The sequence below is a fragment of the Lampetra planeri genome, chromosome 3 (assembly GCF_965212315.1).
Source record: "Lampetra planeri chromosome 3, kcLamPlan1.2.h2, whole genome shotgun sequence".
In the NCBI taxonomy this organism is placed as follows: Eukaryota; Metazoa; Chordata; class Hyperoartia; order Petromyzontiformes; family Petromyzontidae; genus Lampetra; species Lampetra planeri.
In genome coordinates, this window is record NC_136109.1 from 15,357,557 (window position 1) to 15,383,412 (window position 25,856).

At 40.2% G+C, this 25,856-nt stretch overlaps 1 protein-coding gene across 1 annotated transcript; it reads right to left on the minus strand.

Moving 5' to 3' along the window:
* Positions 1 to 884: 884 nt before the first annotated feature.
* Positions 885 to 25,598, minus strand: ACO1 (aconitase 1). Its single transcript, XM_078621673.1, has 20 exons — positions 25,533 to 25,598; positions 21,677 to 21,769; positions 21,130 to 21,298; positions 20,283 to 20,420; positions 19,534 to 19,603; positions 18,723 to 18,906; positions 17,087 to 17,226; positions 16,047 to 16,319; positions 15,274 to 15,390; positions 14,285 to 14,444; positions 12,529 to 12,664; positions 11,970 to 12,054; positions 11,676 to 11,832; positions 7,575 to 7,699; positions 7,111 to 7,215; positions 6,495 to 6,637; positions 6,081 to 6,228; positions 5,351 to 5,473; positions 3,775 to 3,960; positions 885 to 1,982 (listed from the first exon to the last, which is right to left on the minus strand). Exons 1-20 carry the CDS (start codon positions 25,546 to 25,548, stop codon positions 1,872 to 1,874), a joined length of 2,679 nt encoding a protein of 892 aa, XP_078477799.1. The 5' UTR covers positions 25,549 to 25,598; the 3' UTR covers positions 885 to 1,871.
* Between the last annotated feature and the right edge of the window lie 258 nt (positions 25,599 to 25,856).

Consider the following 25,856-nt stretch of genomic DNA (forward strand, 5'->3'; position numbering starts at 1 on the left):
ATAATGATTTACTGTCAGCTAATTGCATCATGCCAATATGTCTGGAAAAAATAGCTTAATCAGTGCATGTTATCTGCCTATGCCATGAAAAGAACAAGACATTCGTCAATGTTACATCACCAAATAATTTGCTGACATGGACCACAAACATAGACATGTGTGTATTGTAAGAATGGGTTTTAAGCAATGTATCATTACATCCCTACCAAACAATCCAATATCTATTGTGAGCTATTTTATACGCTCTATGATTTAAATAACATTCCGGTGAATTACATTAACAGGAGCAATTTTATATTAACCGTGTCTTGAATCATTACTCTCACCTCTTGGCGACGTGAGATGTTGTCAAATTCTTCCGCCGTTTACTTCAATGTTGTTTACGTGGAAAAATCCTGTTTAGCCAGCTACCCAGCTAGTTTAGGTGGCAAAAACCCACGGGCACTCACTCGAGACATTGATCGTTTTTAACACATTCCTGCGGAGGGAGCTGGTAGGAACGTTGGGTTGCTCGGTCATTGGCCAGGGTCAACGGCGGCGTGGTGTATTCCGCAAATATGGCCGACTGTGAGGGCGGGCACAAGCCGGCGTGAGTAGGTTAAACGTTGAGTTTTATAAGGGCACAACGGGGTGACCAGCCCCTCCCTCCCCACCCAGCCCCACCCCTCCCACCCAGCCCCACCGCTCCCATTTTTGGATGCACGACAGACGGACGGACACAATAATCTCCTGTGGGCTGGTGTAACCAGGTTCCTACCAGTAATAGTAGTTTATGCTTCCCTCTCCTGGATTGCATTCCACAATGCAATACTGTCAGTGGTTAAACATTATATTCGTAACTCTGCAAACTAGGAGCACAAGAAACAAAATATGAAATGTGCAAATGCTATTGAATCAATTTTATTTGAATCATACAATGAACACGTTGATTGAAATAACAGGAACCAACATCAGTATCAATATTAATGCCAACATCACAGGACTACAATTTCAGTAGTGATTGAAATAATTTTAAAATCATGGGTCCTTCATAATTGTTTTAGTTTACACAGAATGTATTATACTACTGAGACATACTCCAACTACACGGCTATGATAACATAGCCGATCTCCCATCAGAGTTTAAATCCCATGCATTCACATACAGACAATAGACAATTGCATAATCAATTCTACAAAATATAGTTTCATTATATATTGAATTTTCAGACAGTAATCTGACACTATCATTTACATTTTAAAAGATGTTTCAGACATGTTTTAATGTGCTGTCAGCTATTATAATTGTATCGGAAAACTTTACATTTTCGTGAAAATTACTTGAGACAAAACACCATGATAGCATTCTCCTAGAATAGGTCCCAACAAATATCTGACTTCAAAAATACTGCACTAATAATTATAAAACTCTTTGTTCTGAAAGGGGTTCTCTGTCATAATAATACCTCCCATTGGTATACAGCAACTGTATAGCATAAAATAAAACAAATCTATAGCAAAATATTGATATCGATAGATATCAATATGAACTGGTAATACATTTACTGGAGGTAAAAAAAGTGTGGCAAAGCTAGGGGAAAATATTATTTAAAATAAAAATACAATTGAAACAACCACATTTGCTGGTTCGTCCATAATGCTGAATAGTAACTGCAAACATAGAGAAAATAACGCCAGTAAACATACCAACCCTCTGTGTGTTAGTAAATGCACAGAAATACCTCCACGATGCCACAACCATTATGCCACCCACACTGAATAAATGTATAAGGCAGTGCGGTTGTTTAAATGCAGGATCAGAATAAGCAGAGTAGGCACAACAATTTAAGGCATGTGAAATTATTTTTGATTCAAAACAATGCTGGGATGACTCAGAGCATTCTACGAATCATGTAGTTGAGGATGCCTCCGTTGCGGTAATACTCGAGCTCCACGTCAGTGTCGAAACGCACCACTGCCTTGAAGCTCTTGCCAGAGTCAAGCTGTCAAAAAACACAAAAAGTTTTAGTCCGACTATCACCAACAACTCCGATTAGCATGAATTCTAGATTTGAAGCTTTCGTGACTGCAAGGATTCATACTCTCAGGTTTTTTCGGTAAAGTCACATAGGTAAAAAATACAATTAAAAGTTAACAAAAGTAATAATGGAAATAAAATAAAGTAATAAATCACGACGTTTCGGAGGCAACACAAGTCTCCATCATCAGGTGGGACCGTCACAGCTAAAATTACTGCATCAAGTGATTAGCATGGTTGGCGAGGTACAGTGAGACAGAAATTAAACATACATGTACACATTAATTGTATAAAACATTTGAATATATAATGATTTCTAAAACGGGCACGTAAACCACAACTGTTCGGACAACAGATGCCAAATGAATGCAATAGGGTACAGCTTTAAGCGGAATGGAAAAAAAGACGATTGTCAATACCATTTATGATAATATAAAACTGGTTGGTAATTTTTGGATACATTTATTAAGCATTCCAGGAAATGCGTTTAACAGTGTTCCTTAATACAAAAAACGAGTATAAATGTAAACATATGCTTAACAAAAGACGAGTGTGGATTTGGAGCACGCAGTGATCAGATTGTTTACAGGATGAAGGAAGGGACTGGAATGGTGTAGAGTTCAGTGACCCGTAGTCCAATGGTAGGTTACTGTAAAAGAGCAAACACTGCAGGACAGATGTTGTCTCTGCAACAGTTGTGACAAGGTATGGTGGCATGTAAGGCATTCGCTGTTTATGGCTTTCTCCCATGTTCACGCCTGTTAATCCGGGGACCTCCCCCCTAATCAACCACCTTGTTTTTTTGTTATTTTCTTTGTTATTTTCACTGCTATGCATATCTGAGAAATATAGACACACTATTACTTTTCCTCATTCATTGCGATTCAATCTATGTGTTGCCACAATCAATATCATAATCTTTTTATTCATAAAAGCTAAATTCTGCTCTCAATTTAAAATAGTTTCTCGAAAAATATGTTAAGTATGCAAAATAAAAATGTGTGTTTTTCATCAAAATGGATAACAAATTATCTTTAACCAGTTAAACGTTAATTGGGATAACATTTGCTTTTTCCAAAAAAACACGATAAAAATGTTACAGGAACATGGATACAAATGCAGCAACATGGCAACTAATCTACATATAAATGATCTCAAGCCTGCTATAAGTCATGTGGCCACCGCCCTTGAATTCCCTGCCCTCTCCCCACCCCCTGTGACACTTCTTGTTACTCATTTCTTCTCTCTCCTCCTTTTCTTCCCTCTCCTCTCATTACCGTCTCATTCCCAACATCCTGTCCCGGTCATTCCTTTTCCCCCTCCACCCGTCCCTGTCTGCTACTCCATCGTACTGCCCATCTCGGTCTCTCTTGGGGACTTCCGTCAGGGTATCCCTTCCCTTTCACGTTTCTTTCTCTTTTTCAATACAGGGTATCCTCAATATATTCCCGTCCCATGGTTTGTTGTTGGAAAAACAATTAACAAGAAACAAGAAACAAACTATTTACGCTGTTAGTGGGAACATGCACATATGACTTCATCACCTTGGTCAAAAAAGCATTACAAAAACCTCGTAAATTAGTTTAATGTGTCAGTGTGTTTATACTGAAAGATCAAAGCATACGGCACGCAGTCCTTTAAATAAATATCTTTAAAAATAATAATCACTTTAATTAATGTTGTTTATCTTGAAGGCGAAATACAGCAGGATCTATAAAGGTACATCAGCACAAATGCATCATCGTCCACTGCCCCACCTCCACAGTGATGGTCATCCCGGGCCGCAGCTCCTTCGGGATGTGAATGGTGTAGCGCTCCCGTCCTGTCAAGCCGAGCGTCTCGGCAGTCTGCCCTGGCAGGTACTCCATGGGCACGATGCCCATGCCTACCAGGTTGCTGCGATGAATTCGTTCAAAACTCTCTGCCAAGACCGCCTTTATGCCCTGCAATAAAGTGGAAACAGTGTCAGTACTGTATGTTTATTCACTGCGCTTGATGAACCACGTACTGATACAGAGGGCACTGCAAATCTTTTTAAATCCTTTATATTAAGTTCGCTTGCTTGCTTGCGTGCTTGCTTGCTTGCGTGCTTGCTTGCTTGCTTACGACCGTGCAAATCTTTCGGTCGTTTGTTAACCCACTTCCCGTGATCCAATCGAGCTGACATTTTCCACACAGACTCATTGTGCGAGACAATTAATGTTCGTGAAAAAACATTCCCAAAATTTTACATTTTTTAGGCAAAAACAAATTATTTTACATATATTCAAATAGAACTCATTCATGGCTTTGACTGAACGTCACAGTGTAAGAGCCCAGAGCGTAACCCCTCCACAGGCCGTGGCGGAGTAGCGCAGTTGGTAGCGCCCTCGCTTCCCATGCCAAAGGTCGCGGGATTGATCCCCGCGTCCTCCAAAGGCGAATATATTTTTAAATCCTTTATATTAAGTTCGCTGCCACGCATATAAAGGATTTATAGTGAAAAACTTTGTTTTTACGGGTTATACTTATTAATGATGAATTACTAGGAAAGAGAAGAGACATCACCCATGTGTCAAGGGACTGCATTTTACTCACTGAAAATTTGATGACGGTTTACTGCAAGATGATATTGCAATATATTTACAATATTAAGTTTATAATTTGTTTTGAAAATCGAAACACCTTGCTAGAATGTTGTTACACTGGAGTGTTTAAAGTTAGTTTACATATACCGTATTCAGGAAAGGCATTTTGCTTACTAGGGATGAATGGGCAATTCATTGCATTTTGAACAATTCCATACATTATCACCTCTGCAATGAATTATAGAATAAAACAAATGTTTAAATATTCAACACAGGCCCCATCTGTGACCATACCACTTAACAATGCAGCAGATTTATAATACAAACGGCCCAAATCGTACTGACTGCCCCATACTATTGTGATTCATATTAAGCTCAGAAAAACAAGTCAACAACAAGCATGCTCAATGAAATTACCCTGGTGGATACATCTTTTTTTTATCACAGCTGCCTGAACACGAGTCTAAAGGCCCAGAGCATCAAGCGGATAGCAACAGACAGCACGACCAAAGGAGTAATAGTTCCTACCATTGGTCAGCAACTAAACCCAAATACATTCAACCGTTACATAAAAAAGTTAAAACAAACAACACTATAATAATATTATAATACAATGCAATACTATCACCGTATGTTATTATTGTCAGTTACTACCGTATTGTAGTGCGCACTTAGTATTAGAGGATGTATGCTTGCACAGGGATCGGTTCATGTAAACAAATCAAACGCCCTATAGCTACGCAAGTGGACGCAGAGGTGCACCAACCTGAAGGAAGGGCCCCTTGGCTGCCCAGTCCCGCGAGCTGCCAGAGCCATAGTCTTTTCCAGCCAAGATGATGAGCTGATGCCCCTCCTGCTTATACTTTTCTGCTGCATCATATACATCCAGCTGTGAACACATTACAAAGGTTGTTTTTATTTCAACTGAAGTCAGAAAAAAGTTTATGTTTTACGATATTTAAAAAGAACATACATGAATTTTTGGCGTCCTCTGGTCTAACACCATTTGAGACGAGGTTCCAAAGAAAGCTGTCTCTGGTGTGGACCAATCAGTTTCAAAGACAATGCATATCGTATCGGAGTATGTTTTTTGTTTTGCATTCTGACCACAAGCATTGTGGTTAATGCAGACATGATTCCTTGTACTCTTAGTTTTTTCGGTAAAGTCACGTAGGTAAAAAAATGAAATTAAAATTAATAAAAGTAATAATAGAAATAAAATAATAATAAAATCTATATATATTTCTATTATTACTTTTATTAATTTTAATTAAAAAAAATTTACCTACGTGACTTTACCGAAAAAACTAAGAGTATGAATCCTTGCAGTCACGAAAGCTTCAAATCTAGCATGATTCCTTGTACAAGGTTTCAGTTTGGGGTCTTAACACCTGTTTTGTTGCCAGAAAAAAGGGAAAAACCTATTCTCAACATACATGTTATTATAAATATTATACCAGACCAAGTGTTTGTTTATATATAGTTATTCCTTTTACTTTATCTCCTGATGGTAAATGAATCGTCTTGGGCTCAGCCTTTCCAATGAACTTGTTGAAGAGGCGGATGTTGGCGAACGTCCCTCGAGCCATCACAGCATCGTTGCCTCGGCGAGAGCCGTACGAGTTGAACTCTCGAGGGGTGATTCTGGAGAAAGGCGTGCAAGTGGACATGTCAACATGGAACCACAAGATCTCAATTGTACACCGACACAAAACCATAAGCAAAAATAAGTCACCATCTACCACCTGCCCATACTACCTGTCCATTCAACAGTTCAAACTAGCTTACATGAAATATGAAATAAAAACCCCAGCAATTAGCCAATGCATCCATTCAACACTAAATTTTATGACAGAATTCTATACGGATAAATGCATTTTACAGAAGACATAAAACGTATGGACCCTCACCCCCGTCCCTCAAGGTAGCGAGCACCAGAGCTGTTCCTGGCAATGTTTCCAGCTGGGGAGATGTGGTCCGTTGTGACGGAGTCCCCCAGGAATAACAGAACGTATGCATTGGAGATGGGCTGGCATGGAGGCAATTCCCTCATCTGGACGGCATAAGTGAGAGGAGCATCATTGTGTTTCATCAATGACATTACAAACCCATTCATGTGGAATCACAAACACAATATGGTGTTTAAATAAGCTTGTTAAATAAGCCTCACCTGTTTAAATGTAATACAGTATAAAACAAAGCAAATAATTTAGGGACTGGATTAGCAGTGGTAAGAAAATACAAATCAAACTCAACGCATCCATGAATAAGATTGTCTTATCAAAAATGTATAATAGACAAATATCAATTTGTATCCATTTTAACATCACTGATATATAACAGCAAAACATATCGTTTAATCGATATAAGGCATTGCAAATGATAAAGTTGATGAGGTTTTTGTTTTGTTTTTATTCCCAATACAGTATAATGCACAATTTGGAATGACATACAAAAACAACCACATTGCCTACACAGCATGTAAAAATTACTCAAGTGAACACACGTGTGAATTTAACAAATTACCATGTTTTCAAAGAATGGAGGAGACTTTATATATGTTGAGGATGGATCCCAAGGATATAGCATTGTGATCGGGGCTTCCAAGGAATTCCAACATTCATTCCCCGTCTGGGGAAAAGAAAGAATACCAATAAATCTACCTTGATTGCACATAAACAAAACACAATTGAATTTATTAATGTAAAATCCAAATTTATGATGAAAGCATTTACCTTCCAGACTACAATAATCATCAAACACAATGTTTTAAAAAGCAATTAAAGAAAAACAGTAGGTGCTTTAAAGGCAAGTCATACACAAAATTACACTGTAAAGTGTTTGCAAAGAGCCTCAAGGGTGATCAAAAAAAACATCTCCCAATCCTAATAAAATGTGCGTTTAACAAAATAAATAAGAATCACTTTCTCATTTACATTCAACGTTACTTAATTTCCAAGGCTTCAATCCCATAAGTGGTGTGAGCTGACCTTGATGCTGCTGTAGACCTCCTTGAACATGCTGGGAATCACGTTCAATTTCTCTATTGCGTAGATTTCCTCTCTGGTCGGCCAAATGTCTTGCAGGTACACTGGCTTTCCATCCGCATTTATACCTAAACAGGCAGCAATGCAATGGTAAGTATACACATTATGTCCATTCAGGTAATTTCCATTGTTAAAGAATTATCATTAGGTGGCAATTTGCACAGTGTGGTTGAAATGTTGGCACCATAATCATACCATGCTATATTCTTTTGGTCTTTCGGTAAAATCACGTAGATAGGTTCAAATTAATAAAAATCAAATAAACAAAAAACGACGACGACGTTTCGATCACAACACAAGCGATCGACATCTGGAGGAAAAAAGAGCGGGAAAGCTGCTGAGTCGGGATGTTTTAAAGGTTTAAAATGGGTGTAGCCCAAGGGCCATAAACGAAGTGGGCGGGGCTAGTTATGTTAATGTGATAAATTAGCATGTTGATGTGAGATCGCAGAGCTGCCGCCACGTCGAGGTCAGCGCACGGAGGTGGCTATGTTGGTGTACATTTTTTTTTACCTGTTAATGTAAAATCGGAGAGCCTAAGCCAGGGAGAAAATAACAACTAACATTGGAAGGTGGCAGAATGGGAACATCACAGCCAGTTATGACTTAAACTGGTTGATGACGTCCTTCCAATGATTGCTGAGTATGTACCCATCTCGATTTAAATTGTGTGTCTGTATATGTGGATGGATTCATGAACGAATCTTTGTTGCTAGCCAGTGGGCTTACAAAGTACCTTCGTCTTAGAGAATTCTGCAATCTCACACTAACATTCTAATCTCTCACATTAACATCACTAGACCCGCGCACTTAGTTTATGGCCCTTGGGCTACACCCACTTTAAACCTTAAAAAACAGCCTGTCTCAGCAGCTTTCCCCCTCTTTTTTCCCCCTGATGATGATCGCTTGTGTTGTGATCGAAACGTTGTAGTTTTTGGTTTATTTTATTTTTTATTAATTTGAACCTATCTACATGACTTTACCGAAAGACCAAAAGAATATGAATTCCTGCAGTCACGAAAGCTTTAAGTCAAGATTCATACCATACTATATTCGAAATAGCCTGTCTGCCTGGCACACAAGTGTGTGCGAGCGTGGTAATGACGTCACCGCGCATATATATCCCCTCCCTCATTGGGAGGAGAGGAATTTAGAGGATGTAGAAAAGGGGCCACAAGAACATAAATACAGATAAAACAGAGACAGAGCGAGAAATCGAGATAAATTGGGATATGCATGACAGAGAAGGCAAAAGAAAGGTGGAGAGGCACAGGGCTCTATATAAGAAGTTTCTCCCAGCCAACAAAAGATTTTCTGGCTGAGAGGAACAGATAGATGGCTGGACGGTCAAATCCAAAGGACGTGTGGGTTTCTCGTACAATTGTTTTTTACCACTAGGTGTCAGACTACCCTCCAACAAATGATCACAGGCCATAATAAAGAATAATTAACCATTTTAACCAAGCACATAATGGTTTAAACCAATTGCCATCATCACTGTACAACATTAAAAACAAGTTAGATTTTAATCATGCAACTAGATTGACAGCCAAGTTAAAAAGCACTACCATAATTTATTTATGCAACTATTTTAAATGGCAATAATCGTTTTTTGACTGATATGCTTCTAAACACTCTGCAGCTAAGATATGTATAAAGGGTTAGGTTTCATTTGCCATAAAAGGGGTTAAGCATTTGTTACCTGTTATTGTCTGAAAAGCTGACATTCTTACTTTATTACTGAGTATAGATCTATATATATAAAATCGCAAATCTGTCTGTCTGTCTGTGTGTGTGTCTGTGTGTCGCCGGACCATACGCAGTTTCATTGGACGGCGGTTGCCCCTGGCAACGGGTAGCGACGCATTAGCTGCGGGGTGGACGCCATTTTTAATTCCCGTTAAAAATATACGCACGCATTAACACGCGACTCTGAGGTAAATTCATCAAAGTTTCACGTCCTCTTCACTCCCCTCCCACCCCCATGTGTGCAATTACTATTATAGGGTCGGTAGATAATACAATTATAGCGATTACACAGTATTATTGTAGCGCGGGGGGGGGGGGGGGAACGGCACCCCTACCCAGCCTCAGCCGGGTGGGCAATTTAGGCGAGGCCGGAGGCTCTGCACGGTACTAGGCCTCGACACCCACCACGCGACTCTGAGGTAAATTCATCAAAGTTTCACGTCCTCTTCACTCCCCCCCCACCACAATGTGTACAATTACTATTATAGGGTCGGTAGATAATAAAATTATAGCGATTACACAGTATTATTGTAGCGCGGGGGGGGGGGGGGTAACGGCCCCGGTACCCAGCCTCAGCCGGGTGGGCAATCTAGGCGAGGCCGGAGGCTCTGCACGGTATTAGGCCTCGACACCCCACCCGTGTCAAGCGACGACTTTGTGGTATAAACTCGATATACCCAGCGTTGCCCGGGGGGAAAATACATTTAAAATCTTATGAAAACTTTCAAACATTACATACCAATGAAAAAACAACTGTCTAATTACTTTTCAACCCGACGCGCCAAGAATCGATTCTTTAAATGTTGACTGTACAAAGTCATTAAGCTGGGTGAGCGTACTGCCAGTCTATAATGTAGACTGTAGCCTGCTTATTAAATTGGGTGAGTGTACTGCCAGTCTATAATGTAGACTGTAGCCTGCTTATTAAGCTGGGTGGGTGTACTGGCAGTCTATAATGTAGACTGTAGCCTGGTTATCAAGTAAAGTTAGTCAATTTGTAACACGTAGGCTTTCGCGACCATTATTCATAAACAACGTTATTGGGTTTAGATCGCCTTATTTATTAATGTGTTGTAACCCTCCACCACCCGACACGGCCAATCAGTAAAAAAGTGTCCCGTTGATAAAAGACTAATAGTTCACTGCTTTAGCCCACCGGTGTGTTCAAGCGTTAAACCACAACAATTACCATTTCTGATGAAAAAACAACTGTGTAATTACTTTTAAACCCGACGCGCCAAAAATCGATTCTTTAAATGTTGACTGTACAAATAGTCATTAAGCTGGGTGAGCGTACTGCCAGTCTATAATGTAGACTGTAGCCTGGTTATTAAGCTGGGTGGGTGTACTGGCAGTCTATAATTTAGACTGTAGCCTGCTTATTAAATAAAGGTAGTCATCACGGCCACCACCGGTGACGATTATTTGAACCGGTCCTGGGCCTCCCCTAGGTCGACTCAGCCTCAAAACGAGTAACTGGTGTGGCGTATGAACATCGCCACTGGGGAGACAAAGGCGGCCGGCCGTGGTGGATCCAAGTCCCGGGCGAAGCCGGGTAGTACAGCTAATAAAATATATAAAAAAGTTGAATGCTTACAGAATTTCAATGTTGGTAAATATGATTCTCAAAGACGGATGGTTATGATCAGTGTCTCTGACATGCATTACAGTTGGTGTGTTTTATGTTGAACACTGTAAAACAGAGTATAATTTCATTCACCAGTAGCTGCAATTTGTAATCCAAATATTTACAGCTCTTTATTAATGCACTGCAGGATGAAGGCTTCTTCATTCACTTTGGGTTGTCGGTGATGTGGGTTGATTAACAATAATTCACCACGCTGGTCGGAATGAGTTGGTTAAAGGGGGTCACGCAGGATGGGCTCAGATGTCACTGATCACCGACGTTATCCATGGCTGCGGATCCATAGGACGGTGTACTATTCATTCTATCACACTTGTAAATGTTGGCGAGTGCTGTTAAGTCCTTCTGACTATTTGTAAGTGGATAAGTGGTAGTGTGAGTGTTGGTGAGTAGCTTTAGTGCGAGTGACTGTTGGCATTATTTTACACTTCGTTAAAAAAAAGTTTTGCTGGCTGGCTGGCGTGCGGGAAAATGCACGTGTCCATGCGTTGAGCCGTGTGTGCCGACATCACGCCTCCCACCCTACCCACCGTCCACCCCAGTCGTGTATCCCATCCAAATGCATGGGCAGTGCTTAACACAAACGTAAAAAAATGTCTGGTAAGATATTGTGAATGCAGACGAAGAAGTTTCAAGGAATGACAACAAACCCAATGGTTCAGTTCGGAAGTCGATGTCAACAGTTCCAGCAATGGCATAGGCGATCACCAGTGGGGGTGATGCCAAGTAGTTGGCGCGTGTGTTGGGATGAATCCGGCCCTCGAAGTTCCTGTTGCCCGAAAGAACTCCACAGACCACCAGGTCTTTCTGTCAGCAACACAGAAGCCATGCTTTATATAAGCTGTTGAGCAATATAGCCAGAACATGCTAGACGGAGAAGAAAAATCTATATAGCACAGTTAAACGTGCGATGCTTAAATAACATTGCAGGTGCCATTTCTTACATCTCCAATTGCTTTAACAACGGGCTCTGGGAGAGGTCCGCTGTTGCCAATGCAAGTCATGCAGCCGTAGCCCACAACCTCAAACCTGTCAACAGATAGTTATTTGTCAGCGCATTCCATCATTCCCCCCTCAAATGTAATAAAAAAACAAGAGGCAAGTGCATTGCAATATTTGATAAAAGCTGAGTGGATGTTGATTTGGAGAAGCGGATATGATAGCGCATGGCTGGAATGGCTCAAGGTGAGAAAAAGTTTTTTATCATGAATCTTATTACTTAACCATAAGGTTTAAATACTGAAATATAATTATAATTGCAACTCTTAACACGCTGCACAGTATTCGATCAACCTCAGAGGGAATGACTCAGAGGCACAAAGAGGAACCACTGCCAAGCAGGAAAGGCAGCCACGTGGTTAGCTGACACAAATTCCCCCCCAAGCTTTGTGGATAACTTATCTTCTAAAGCCGTGTAACAGTGGTCCGTATGAAAGAAAAACTGTTCACGTTGATTGACACGAGTATCTGCAGAGTGTACACTAACGTGTGCGAGAAACTCACCCGAGCTTCTGGAGGTAGGGCATGACCTTGCTGGAGTTGAGGTAGTATGTCACGACGCCACTACCTGGAGACAGACTAGTCTTGATGTAGGGCTTCACACTCAGCCCTGCCTCCACCGCCTTTTTTGCGAGCAAACCTAGAAAATGCAGAAAATTAAACACAAATTTTCGAATGTATGTTCAACTGCTCAACCATGTGAATAAGCTTTGTGTTGTTAACACGTGTATAATCTAGAAGAGGAGCTATGGTCTGAGCACTGGCTTGGTAAACTAGACACAATTATAACAAAGACGAAATATGAAATAATTAAATTCTACTCAAATCTTAACAAATATAAAACATCCAACCTTTATGTAGTGGGTTCATTTGACTTCGGAGGCAACACGTTTATTCTCTGCCCACAACGGGGTAACTATATAAACGTACAACGAAGTAACTATTTAGTGGTAACCACCATGGGGTAACTATATAACCGGGTCAGGTCAGTTAACACACTGCCTGACCCACGATGCCGAGCGTGAAGACAGGAGACCGAAGAGACGTTGCACAGCGGGTGCCATTCCAGAAGACAGGCCTGATCGGCTCTTGGGACCTCCCTTTTATGCCCCTGAGTGTGGCCTGGCTCCGCGCTCGGCCACGCCCCCTTCTGGATCCTCCCAGAAGGTTCTGGCCCATACACCACGTGTCCCTCTCGCCACCTTTGGCCCACATTCTTACCCTGTCCTGGTCACGTGCCCTCTCAGATTCAACCAGACTGTCATGTCCTTAACTGCCCTCTCTCTGACAGTCACCAGAACCATGCCCCATAGGACCCCCTTCCATGCCATAACATACTCTGGTGTCAGAGAGAGGCTCTAACACTCGCAGTTCCACTCTTCTATCAGTTTAACACGTAGGCTTTCGCGACCAATATCATCCATAAGAGGTTTTTGGGTTAGAACGCAGAAGGATGATCAATACATCTACGCCTCTAGAAAGGAACGAAACAGTAAAACTTCTCCACAAATCTGGCTGACGCTTGATGAAGCTAGTTGTAAATACTGGCGAAACGTCGTATTCGGTTTGTAAATGTTGTGGCTTGACTCTCCAACACACCGGTGTGCTGTACTAGTGACGAATTGGCATGTTCTGTTTATGTGACAACCCTGACTAGTTGGCTGTGTCGGGTGGTGGCAGGTTTTAACGACACATCTTCTATCAGTAGCTGGCGCTAAACGCCGTAGTGACCCAATATACATCACTACATTTATAATTAAAAAAAATCTTTATTTCAATGTTTGTATTAATAAGAGATTCAAAACGAGTTAAAAAATAAACAATGAACGAGCACATATGGGGCAGCACAAAGCATTATTACACACTGCCCATGAGCTTGCCAATATTTATGATGTCCGGGTTTCAAGTCATGATCAACAAATGGTAATATAGTAAATAGTATTTTAGACAGGACTGCGTGCATGTGTTTTATATGTTGTACATGTCTTCATAGCTGTATTCATATTATGTATATAAAGGCATATTTGAAATGAAAACATTACTTATTAACTTATACACTTAGGATTTTTAGGATTCAACAGATATCTTAATGAAAAGGCCTTAGTCAGAGACCAAACTATGGCATGTTAAGGATTTAATAGCCATGAGCCAGCATTAGATAAGCCAGTACATGGACAACTTAGGATTGTACATAGATGTAATTGATGTATATATCAACCTAAGAACACTTTTAAAAAGGTGCTCATGTTCACCCATATACCTGCTCCCAGCATCACTGTGGGATTGCTGGTGTTGGTACAGCTGGTGATGGCAGCAATCACCACAGAGCCATGCTTCAGCTCGTATTCTTTGCCCTCATATTTGAAGAGAGACACATCTTTCTGTTTCTCCAACGGTATTTGGAACCCTTTAAAACCAACCTGGATTGACAAAACAAAATGTATGTTACTTTCATAAAAGAAGACTATACCACCACTGGAGTGAGTTTGAAGGTAATTTTAATGTCTCAATATAGTATGTGAAATTAATGCTCTTAAAACCGTTATCAATGTGTAGTACTGAATGTACCAGCACAGAAAAATTATATTGTTTTCACTGACATCCCAATGTAGATGAGTATGAGTATATATGATTAATTTATTTTACGCCATACGTAGCCAACCGTGATAATCAGTGCAGGGGAAGGACAACAAACTAAAAACAAAAAGCTATTTTAAAGAAATGAGTTTTCAATCTAGATTTAAATCAACAGAGTACATTGCACAATCACAATGTTAATCCACAGTGCTTCTCTCATGTCCCCCCCTGGGCTTTTTGTACAAATTACAAGGGGATAATTTTGAAAAGGGTAAAACAAATGATCTTTGCCTTTCACACATTTTCTTTTACAATTGCAACACCAACGTAGAAAATTAATAACCACTTAATATTAAATGCAAGGTGCAGGATCCATCTAATGTTTATTTAATGATAAGGCACTACAGCTGCACTTAATGTTAAATATTAACTTTAAACACAATGCTATGACCTAAAGTATATTAAAACATACATTCAACCATAAGGGTGTTAACAAATTATGTTTCCAGTTTTCAGAAAAAAAATACTTGTGAAGAATACGAAGCTTCTCCAGTTCATATGAATGGCACTCTATAGAGATGAATGTTGTATACTACATAAGAACCAGTATTAACTGTCATTAATACAACTAATTGTTTCCTATAGCAAACACATGTGCTTTGAGATAATGACCTTAGCGTTGAGACAGCTCTGGAAGTCCACTTTCATGTCGTCAATGGCAACTCTATCATGAGGTCGCTTGGGGCCACTTACGGAAGGCACCACTGAGGCCAAGTCCAACTCCACCACCTAACACACGTAGCACCCGAGCACACACAACAACATGAAACCGAAATGTGCCAGCCACGCCAGTTTACATTGCAATGAATGTTAAGCCAAATAACAAGAAATTATCCAGCTCATTTTCTCCAAAGGCCTCTGCTGGCACATTTTATAATGTCCTCTCTGAAAATGCATAAACATCCAAAATGTCTAATGCCTTAAAATTACAGCTCAATATTTCAGTTCAAATGGATTCCAAAAATGCATTAGGCAGTCCAACTTGAGATTTGTCCTCATAGTTAAGGGCTGCTTTGGGTAGCAATGAGTTATAGGAGTGGGGGGGGGGCATAAATAAAATATGGACTCCACAAAGCAATACCTATGTAGTATAGAAATGGTAAAATATAAAAATATAAATACGTAGTATTACTTGGTGACCAATATACATAAAGAATAAGATACTTTCAGTTAAGATTAAGAAAACATTTCTATAAAAACACTTGTCCTTTTACATTGTAGGAACCGGCTGCTTCTTTATCGCCAAAGCATTTATATGAGCAATGTTACATTTAAACAAAAGACAAGCGTTAATCACATTCAGAAAACAATTGTGTAAACTACAAGTGAGTGGATCATCAAAACATAATGATTTTTTTTTTATCAAACACATATCACAACCAGACCTGAGTAAAGTCTGGGTCTTCAGAAGAATCACCAAAGTCCCTGAACATCTTCACAGCCTTCAGGTATTTTTCAATGATGGTGATTTTTTCCTGGTCCCGGCCCGTCTGCTGGAGATACTTGATGCTGACAGCATCCACAGGGAAAAAACCCACCGTGGCACCATACTCGGGACACATATTGGCGATGGTGGCACGGTCCGCAATTGAAAGTTGCAGCACACCAGGTCCAAAGAACTCCACAAACTTTCCAACCACACCGATCTGACGAAGGTGCTGCGGTATGCACGGGAAGGAAAGGGAAATGGGTATTAAAACATTCAAACAGAGAAGCCGGGATCACATGCTTAAAGGACTGCTGCAGCTTCATTATTGCATACAATGTTTAATCATGCTGTTGTCACACATGTCAACCAGGAAACAAAATCACGTAACATTATAACACGAAACATTTATTTAAAACGTTGCGTCAAAATAGTATACAACTTATTACTGTGGTAAAGTAAAAGTTTTGCCGTAAATATCACGTGAATCGGCTGAAAAGTATTCAAAATGATGCTCATTGTTGACATAAAGCTTTCGTGACTGCAGGAATTCATATTCTTGGGTCTTTCAGTAAAGTCACGTAGATAGGTTCAAAGAAAATAACAAAAAATAACAATAAACTACGACGTTTCGATCGCAACACAAGCGGTCATCTTCAGGAAAAGGGGGGTTATCTCCCATGGCAAACTGTTTATAAGGGTTTTAAATTGTGTTGCGACCTAAACGTCGTAGTTTTTTGTTATTTTTCTTTTAACCTGTCTACGTGACTTTACCGAAAGACCCAATAATATATCTATGAAATAGAAATACAGGTCCATTTAAAATAAATTGACATCAATAATTACATTTTTCAAACATTAACCATACCTGCTTTCAAATTTTTACCTCTGACCTTGACTATATTTCAAATGGTCCCATTACTTGCTTTATTATTTGGAATCCATGACATAACACTGTAATGCAACAAATTATATTAAATCAATTTAAGTTCTACTAACCTTCGTGATGGTGAGGACCACATCAGTTGAGGTGGAAATTGGGTTTACTTTGCCTACCAGCTTGTATCCCACCACCTCTGGCAGCACCATGCTAATAGGCTGCCCAAGCATCACCGCCTCTGCCTCAATCCCACCAACACCTGACAAAATAAAGTCATGTTTTTGGTCACAACATGTATAAGTTTGATTGGTTATGTCCAACTAACGTACACAATCTCTAATTGAGAAAAGAAGTAACTTATCCAACCACACAATGCATGCATTCAAGGGGGTGCATAGTTTGGGTTTGATCAAGTGCAATTAAATCTTATCCAAATCCAATCTGAGATGATAGTATCTGACTGGCTTGTAGCAGAATCTGATTCCAATCGGCTGATCAGGATTTGATTATAGTGATTGTATAATCACCTCTGAAACAAGAATGTATTACTTCAGAGAAATGTAAAGAATTAATTTACAGTGTTATTCAAGTACTTCAAACTCATGATAAGTGAAAATATTAAAGCTTGGTATATTTTCAATATGTTGAATGCTGGTCATCTCAGACACTATTTAGCACTTATCCAGAAGGGTATGTATATTCTCCTGAGATTAGATTTAAAGTTTCGAATGCACTTGTGGATACTAAATTACATCCACAACCAGGTTTCAAATCTGAAACTTTTTTTTATCTTGAGCAAATAAACCCAGCTTGGCCGCTGTGTTTAACAAACATTAATAATTCACAAATTATATTTTTGTACAATAGATTTTTTTTACAGTAAACAATCGCTTTTAAATGTTTGTTATTTACTGATGGGCAAAACATTCCATCAACAAAATTTATTTAAACTGTCCAACTTTATTGTATTTGCACTGTAGGGACTGTGTATCACGTAATTTTCAAGAGAAATTAGGTTGAACTACAAAGCTCCAATGGTGCAGCATAGCAGTTAACAGCAAATCACTGCAGTTCCAAGGGAGAAAGATAAGATTAACAAAAAATCCTGTTATAATAAAGCTAAACTCTTCTACTCCATGACCCTCTTATCCACACATCTTGTTATGCAGGTTGGGCTGCATCACATTCTTCTTTTTTTTATCTTTTAATCAGCTGTAAAAAGTTAACGTTACTAACACAATGGATAGAGCTCCCATTAAGTGCAGAATTGCACTGTTCCACGTTTTATTTTATCTGCTATTTCGCTCTTCCTATTCTGCACAGAGACATAAACTGGAACGTTATAATGGAATAAATGTATTTTGCTCGTCATGCTATGGGCCATCGGTTCACATTGGCAGTAGATCACAGGTGACATAAAAGGTGACCAACAAAACCATGCTCTTATATTTACACTTGTTCACTGAGAAAGGCTTCACTGAGCACCAACATTGTTTTCGGGAGTGTCCTGATAATTATATATTGTGGCTCCCATAGATAAGCAGACAATGAAACAACGCATAGATACACTGCAGTCTCGATTGCATACCGTGTCTTTAAAAGAAGACACAGACTACAATTATGGCACAGTTTATCCATTAATCTTAAACAACATCACTTGGATCAAGGGTTACACGTCAATATACTTTGACCCCTTTTTGCCCGCCATAGCAGGAGCAAGCAAACAGAGGCATAAAAAAAGAGGGAAATTCTCACCCCATCCAAGTATGCCGAGTCCATTGATCATAGTAGTATGCGAGTCAGTGCCCACAACACTGTCTGGGTAGTAGTGGCCACCCAGGTCAAACACCAGCCTCGCCAGATATTCAAGGTTAACCTGGTGCACGATGCCTGAACCAGGTGGCACGATTTGCATATTCCTGAATGCCTGGGACCCCCACTACAAGCAACGAACAGAACCAGGGTAAATGCATTTAATATTCACTAATTCAACAACTCCATTATGAAAAGGCAAATTATCCAGAAATTAATACTCAAGTTCATGCTGTCATCACTGTTTACATTTATTCTAATCGTTTCATCAGATATATGTTTTAAAAATAAAAGCCAGTGTTTAAACGTTACGTGTGTAAAGTTTTTCGTTACTGTCATCATATTTTCGAATTACTCTGTATCTAGAAACATTTACAACAATGTATTGTTGAACAGGCAAGAGTCCACTGCTAAATATTTGTCAAAAAACAACTAGCTCACTATAGTTAGGATGGGACAGTTGTTTTACAGATTACTTTTAGTTAATTATTAAAATGGGATTCAAGCTGAGACCAGAACACAATAACCATTCTCTTGAACATTCACCACTCACAGTACTTGAACTTTTTTTCAAACTTGTTCAGAATGACTCCACAGATAACTTTCAAAATGAGCCTTAAATTAAATCAAACAGTATACAATTGCTTGGTTCAGTCGCACTGAGTGTTCAATAAAAGAATCAAATATCATTGAAAGCTGCTTGTGACTATGTATATTAAATAAATATAATACTTAGAAACGAATTATACTTCACCTTTAGAAAAACGAAACGCTCCTTGTTCCTTTCAAACTCCAATTGCTGATTCTTGTTAAGACTTTCGGTTCTGGATGTAATGGAATGAATGTATTAAGTTTAGTTGCCATTGCTTTGTTAATTTTCCTTCTATGTTCTCCAACCAGGACAGGTCCATGGCTCAAGCTCCCTCCATCCCATCCAACCACATTCTCCTCTGTTTCACTTCGTAACACTACAACACCATACCAGAGTTCCCCAGCCCTAACTCGGGAAGGATAATTGAAGTGAATCCCTCTTGCTTTCCTCAACAGTGTTTTTTTTGTGACATTACAATACTCCCTCGTTATTCACGAGGGATACGTTCCAGAGATGCTCGTGAATAGTAAATTTCACGGATAATTATATTGGCCTACAAAAACCTATATTTGGGATAAATTACCATTAAAAATACATAAGCTATTAAATACATGGACATTGTCAAAATAGCACATCTCTATATCACTTTCTCACATCATATTCTTCTCTCTCGTCACTTTAACTCATCACTTGCTCTCTCTCGATGCAGTTGTTTAGGTTTCCAGATATGATTCGTGGATAGCCAAAATCACAGACAGCAAGTTTGTGGATAACGAGGGAATGCCGTACTAGATATGGTTTAATATTTAACCTCGGGCGGTTGTTCATTGAAATGTAAACAATTTACTCTCATCATATATATAACAGGATAATGCAGTTCAATGAGAAAACGATCCTTGAAAATTACTCACTTTCCACTGCTGTCAACCTGAATAGAGTGGTCAATAACAAGATCAGCAGGGCAAATGGGGTTTATCTTCTCAGGGTCTCCTCCGAGCAGCTTTACAGCATCTCTCATAGCCGCAAAGTCCACCACAGCTGGGACACCACTAAGGATGGAAAATACAGGTATTAATGCAATTAAATGTCAATGTCTTTTTTTGCCAGAGGCTCCTACAAATTACAGGTGGCCTTCACGAGCATAAAAAACTCAAGGACTGTATAATGTTTTAATTACTACGAGTCAGTTCAATCTTTAATATTGGCAAAATGGCGGGGCTTTACTGCATATTCATCTTTTCAGGCATCTTCAAAGCCTGTGAAAGGTAACATCAATTAATTAAGACAAGTTTCAAGTTTATTTTGTTTAACTAGGTAGAGAATTAAAGAGACCAGGATAGTCTCATTTTCAAGAGTGACCTGGGTAGACACTTCAATATGCAACTAAATTACACATAGTTATTAAAATTCCATCAGACAAATTGACAGTGCATTTGAAAACCATCAAAAACATTGCGATGCATCACCGACATTAGATTTGAAAGCAGATAAAGAACATCTCATCGCATTCTTTGAACAGGAGACAATAAATGCGTTAATATTAAAACTAGTGTTATCAGCTTCCTAGTTAACTTATTACATAAACCAGAGACACCATAACATTTTGAAATAATCCATGTGTTATTCCTGTTAGTCACATATTTGCTTGTCTAAAACCCTATACTTCCCAGATTGTCATAGACAATAACTATTACACTGGACTTAATCATAGAACAGTCAATTTAGCACCAGCTTCATGCAGCTCAATTCGGATCTCACGTGAAGTCTTGCAGAATGACGCGGGCTGGTTTAAAGGGGATCTCAACACTTTTCTTCTGTGTCTCCTTCCACTCCATGATGTTGAAGACATCATCCTTTTGCACGTGGAATCCATCACAATTGCGCACGGCAGACTCAAGCAGCACACGAATAGAATATGGAAGCCGTTCTGCACTCACACAACACATTCCACATATTAGTGAACCTTTTTTCGTATACCAACTGGATTATTACATACACTATTTCTCCATGGATTGGAGTGGCTGATGAAGCAAGACTGTTTGATGGATTTAGTTTCCATTTGTTGGGCACACTTGTAAATGTACACACCTAATAGCAAGTTTCCTCAGAATTGTGGTAGCTGTTTTCCCAACAGCCTCATTAAGGTAATGGCAGATTCACTCCCAATAACATTATTAAAAATTTCTTAACTGCTTTTGAGATATATATACCACAGATACATTTATATGGTACCAATAGAAAACTATTTTCATAAAATCAGAGATTTTGTTCAGCGTGTCTAAACCAGGTGGTGATGTATACGCACCGTATCGGGGATCTTGTAATTTTACAAGGTTAAAAAACTTCCCTTCGGGTTTTTTAGAGTCAAGCGCCTGAAGAATGTGTGCAAAATGATTTTCTGAAACAAAAAAATATGACGTGTTACAACAGAAACATTTAATTCATTTTTGCATTGCATCTGGCTATCCTAGATTTAAACGTTCATGTACAAATTCAATGTGTTTTTATAACTAAGCTGTAAAATGGGAATTAGCCAGTATGAAATGCAATATCGTATATACATAAAAAAACAGACACAAGTACATTTATGTCACAAACGCAGTCCAGATGCACCACAATTTCTGTAGCTGAAAAACAATTCACATGTCCAGTTCACAAGCCAGCTGCTGATTGCTTAACCCCCAAAAGTCGAAGCTAATTATGTAGTTGAATGTTACACCAGTTCAAGGTCATTATACATGCACACGCAAGTCAAACTAACTTGAAAATAATTGAAACACTACATATAGTGCATATATGATCAATGCCACATCAACTTGCAACACAGCAACATGTGATACATGGTCATGTGATAAATGTTGTATGTGCTATGTTTCACTCTTCCATGCAAACTTCCTATTTCGTTGTTTTACAATAATCGCATTACTGCATTTCATAAAGTCACGAGACCACCACGAGAGCGCTAATTATTTTATGGAAGCATTTATAAAAATATCATCCCTCAAGGTCATTCCAAAACATAATCCAGCACTACAACACCTTATGAAATACACTTTGATTAAAACACTTTTATATTTATTTTGTTTAAAAGCGACATTTAGGATGATCTAGTCATTTTTGTCTGTTAGTATCATACACTCATATTGAAACTTTAAGCAACAAATGGCAGTGGGCTTTACCTGTTTTCTATCCACTTTAGCATCTCACTCCACAAAACGCAAATTACTTTGTTCACTGATGTAGTATATACTGGAATAAATTTTTAAGCGTTTAGGATGAGACTAAGGACTTTTAGAACTCTAGACTTGCCATGTCCTACGAGTGAAAACATTCAACTTCTCAGCCGTATTTTGTTGCTGAGCAATTTATTTTTAAAAACAATATTTTTTGGAACGTTTCAGTTATAAGCACGAACTCAATTGAACTTTTGCCAAATTGCAGCTAAGTTCTAGCCTTTCTAGCATGTGATATACATCAGTCACACACTCATTCTAGGTTTTAAAAGGTTTTGCTGCCTGGAATTTGTTCTGCCTGGCTGACGCATAAGTGCGCATGCACGGTAATGATGTCACCGCGCACATCTGCGTGATGACGTCACCCTCATCCTACAGCATTGAATAAGTGCGTGCGAACATCATGCCTCCCCCCCCACCAACCTGACCATGGATCCCGCGCATATGCCATCATAATGTATATTTAACAAAAGCTTTTTTCTGGCTGGCTGGAGGGATGGGTGGAGATAACTTAAGAACGTGTGGGCTGCTAGTTCGATATGGAAAAAATATAGCAAGTTATGACACCACATACACATTCGATTCACAACAAGACACCATAAAGTACACGACATAATGTTCCCGATAACCCATATGTACATTCTGTCAGGTAATGCACATGTGTGCAGCTTCCATTTAAAATGATCAAATGTAGTTTAACAGATTTGACACACTTTGATTTTAATGTGAAATACTTAGGGTACCAATTTTTTTTTTTAAAACACCACGCAATATATGTCAATTTTAATGAAATAAGGCAATTTTGAGATATGACGAAGAGATTACAATAACTTGTAAACTGCATGATAAATGTATGACGGGTCTATTTTAATAATCACTTGTACCATCATAGTGCAGTATAAAAACATTAAATACAATCTGATAAAGTGACAAACTAAGGCACTTGATTTTAAAACCATGCACAGCCTTGCAACTCTGAGATACATATACTGTGTTGCACGCACTGAAAGGGTTTACACACCTCTCAAATGTGCGCTCAACAGAATCAGAAGCATAATTTATCCTGGATACAAATCCGATGAGCTATTAAGCTTTTTTCACATACGTCCAGCAGCAGGGGCGAGTCAGAAAGTTATAACCAACAAACAATACAACACACGATCGGAGTGCAAAGTATAGGAAAGAAAAGCAAATCACTAAAACACAGATACACAAACACTTTTACCACCATCGTAATTCGTACACTCCCTGACAAAATCAAACGAGAGCTAACGTTTGGGCGATGGTCCATCTTCACATAAACATGGGAACACAGGGCTTCTGCCTCTTCCCCCAGTGTTGGACATTGGCAGCAAACATTGGCCACCCCAAATGGGTCCTGAGGGCTACTCGCCCCTCCCAAACTTAAAAATGCTGGGAGTACCTGTCGCTTCACTGCAAAAATCAGTCAGCCATTGCTTTTTACAGCCCTGGGATTGGACTTTAACTCAAACACAAAACGAAACGCAGTACACAACTCCGCATGTGTTTATTCGTCAATATCTGTTAATTGCAGAAATACAACTGTTAATTCTGCTCCCTACTCCACAGAAAGGACACTGCACGCAAAGCTAACCTATTACATTCTTCTTTACTGTTGGTTACGAATATGGAACGTTTTGTCAATGTAATGCACACACTACAATGCAGTAAACTCTTCAGCAGAATGCACTCAGTGCAGCGAATGCTGCAGATACAGAGCTCTCAAATTTCACATAGTCAGTGCGTTTCTCTCACTCATTCCTTCCCACGAGATCGAGTTTGAATGGACAACCACTATGCACCACACACAGGCGGTAGTGTAAGATAAAATAGGGCCCACACTGTATGGGCAATGCATTATGCTGTGCAATGCTCCCACACGTCCACTGCCCTCCGTCTGCACCAACCCTCTCTCGGGCAGCGTGAAGTATGATCGATTCACTCCTACCACCTGCAAGAGCACGAGGTCATCCAGTGCAGGTGTGGTCGATCCAGCAGTAAATTGACATCAGGGGGTGCACATCGTGTATTGTACTGCAAAATGTCCCCATGGAAGTTGGCATCACTTTTCCCAGCAAAGGCAACTTGCTAATCCGTGTCTCGCGCAGACCCGAGGCAATCTCAGGGCACTCGTGAGCTCTGCTGTGTAGATATAGAAGACTCACCATTGGAACCTCATTTGCCAGTAGCAAAATATGATCATTGGTTTTTTACCCTTTATCTGCCAGATAAAATGGTAAAAAACCAATTATCAATAGAAGACTCGTTAGAGGCGACGGGATAACGCCACTAACGAGAGCCAAGAGGACGCAACGCAATGAGCGAAGCTTACAGGGTTGGGTTGGTGGCAAATCGAAAACTCTAAAACCGTGGCGCATTGTGACGTCACTCCTACACCTAAATCTTCGGCCTCACCTGTGCCAAGGGGACAATCACAGGGAGCGCTACAGCGGCGTGTATGACCCTGGCTTTCAACGCTAGGCTTGTGGTTTTATTTAAACAATTCAAATCTCGCCACAAAAGAGCCAAGCTGTCAAATGCAACAACACTGAGTTCTTACGCGCCGTCGGCTCGGAGCGCGTTCGCCCCAAGTTGTCAAGAGGTTCGTGGTTCGAACCCGTGCAGGCCGCCCTAGTTATCATCACTTGCCGTTGTGTTGCGATAGACGCACGGCCACTTGAACGTCGTGCGTTAAAGATCCCCACTGACACTGACGTGTCCATTCGAAGTGACGAGTAGGCCACCGTGTGCCGGCGTAACGCAAAACCCCACGACGCACATCTTGCCATCAAAGCCGAGACCGCAACACGCCTGGCAAGCCCTACGCCCCCGTCTGTAACAACATCGCGCGCCTGTGCGACACCGGAATCAATCGTTGTCGAGTGATGGGAGCTGCAGGGACGTTACCTGCGGGAGCTGCCATCGCCGCTTGCTGCTCAGCTTCTGCCACAGACGGTGGGGGGGGTTGGGGTCGAGGGGGGGGGTCTAGGGGGTGTGTCTTGGGGGGGGGGGGTGTTGCGTTGTGCCCAGCCTCGCCATTGGCTGAGCGCCGCTACGCGGAAGCCGCCTTACAGCCAATGGGAGGCGTCGAGACGGCCGTGCGCTCATGGTCACGCGAGGCGCCGCTGGTGGGTGGGAGGGGTCGGGGGGGGTCACGGTGGGGGCTGAAGGGGAGAGGGGTTTGCGGGGGGGGGGAGTGTGCAGAGAGACCACGTGGCGTGTTGACCCTGG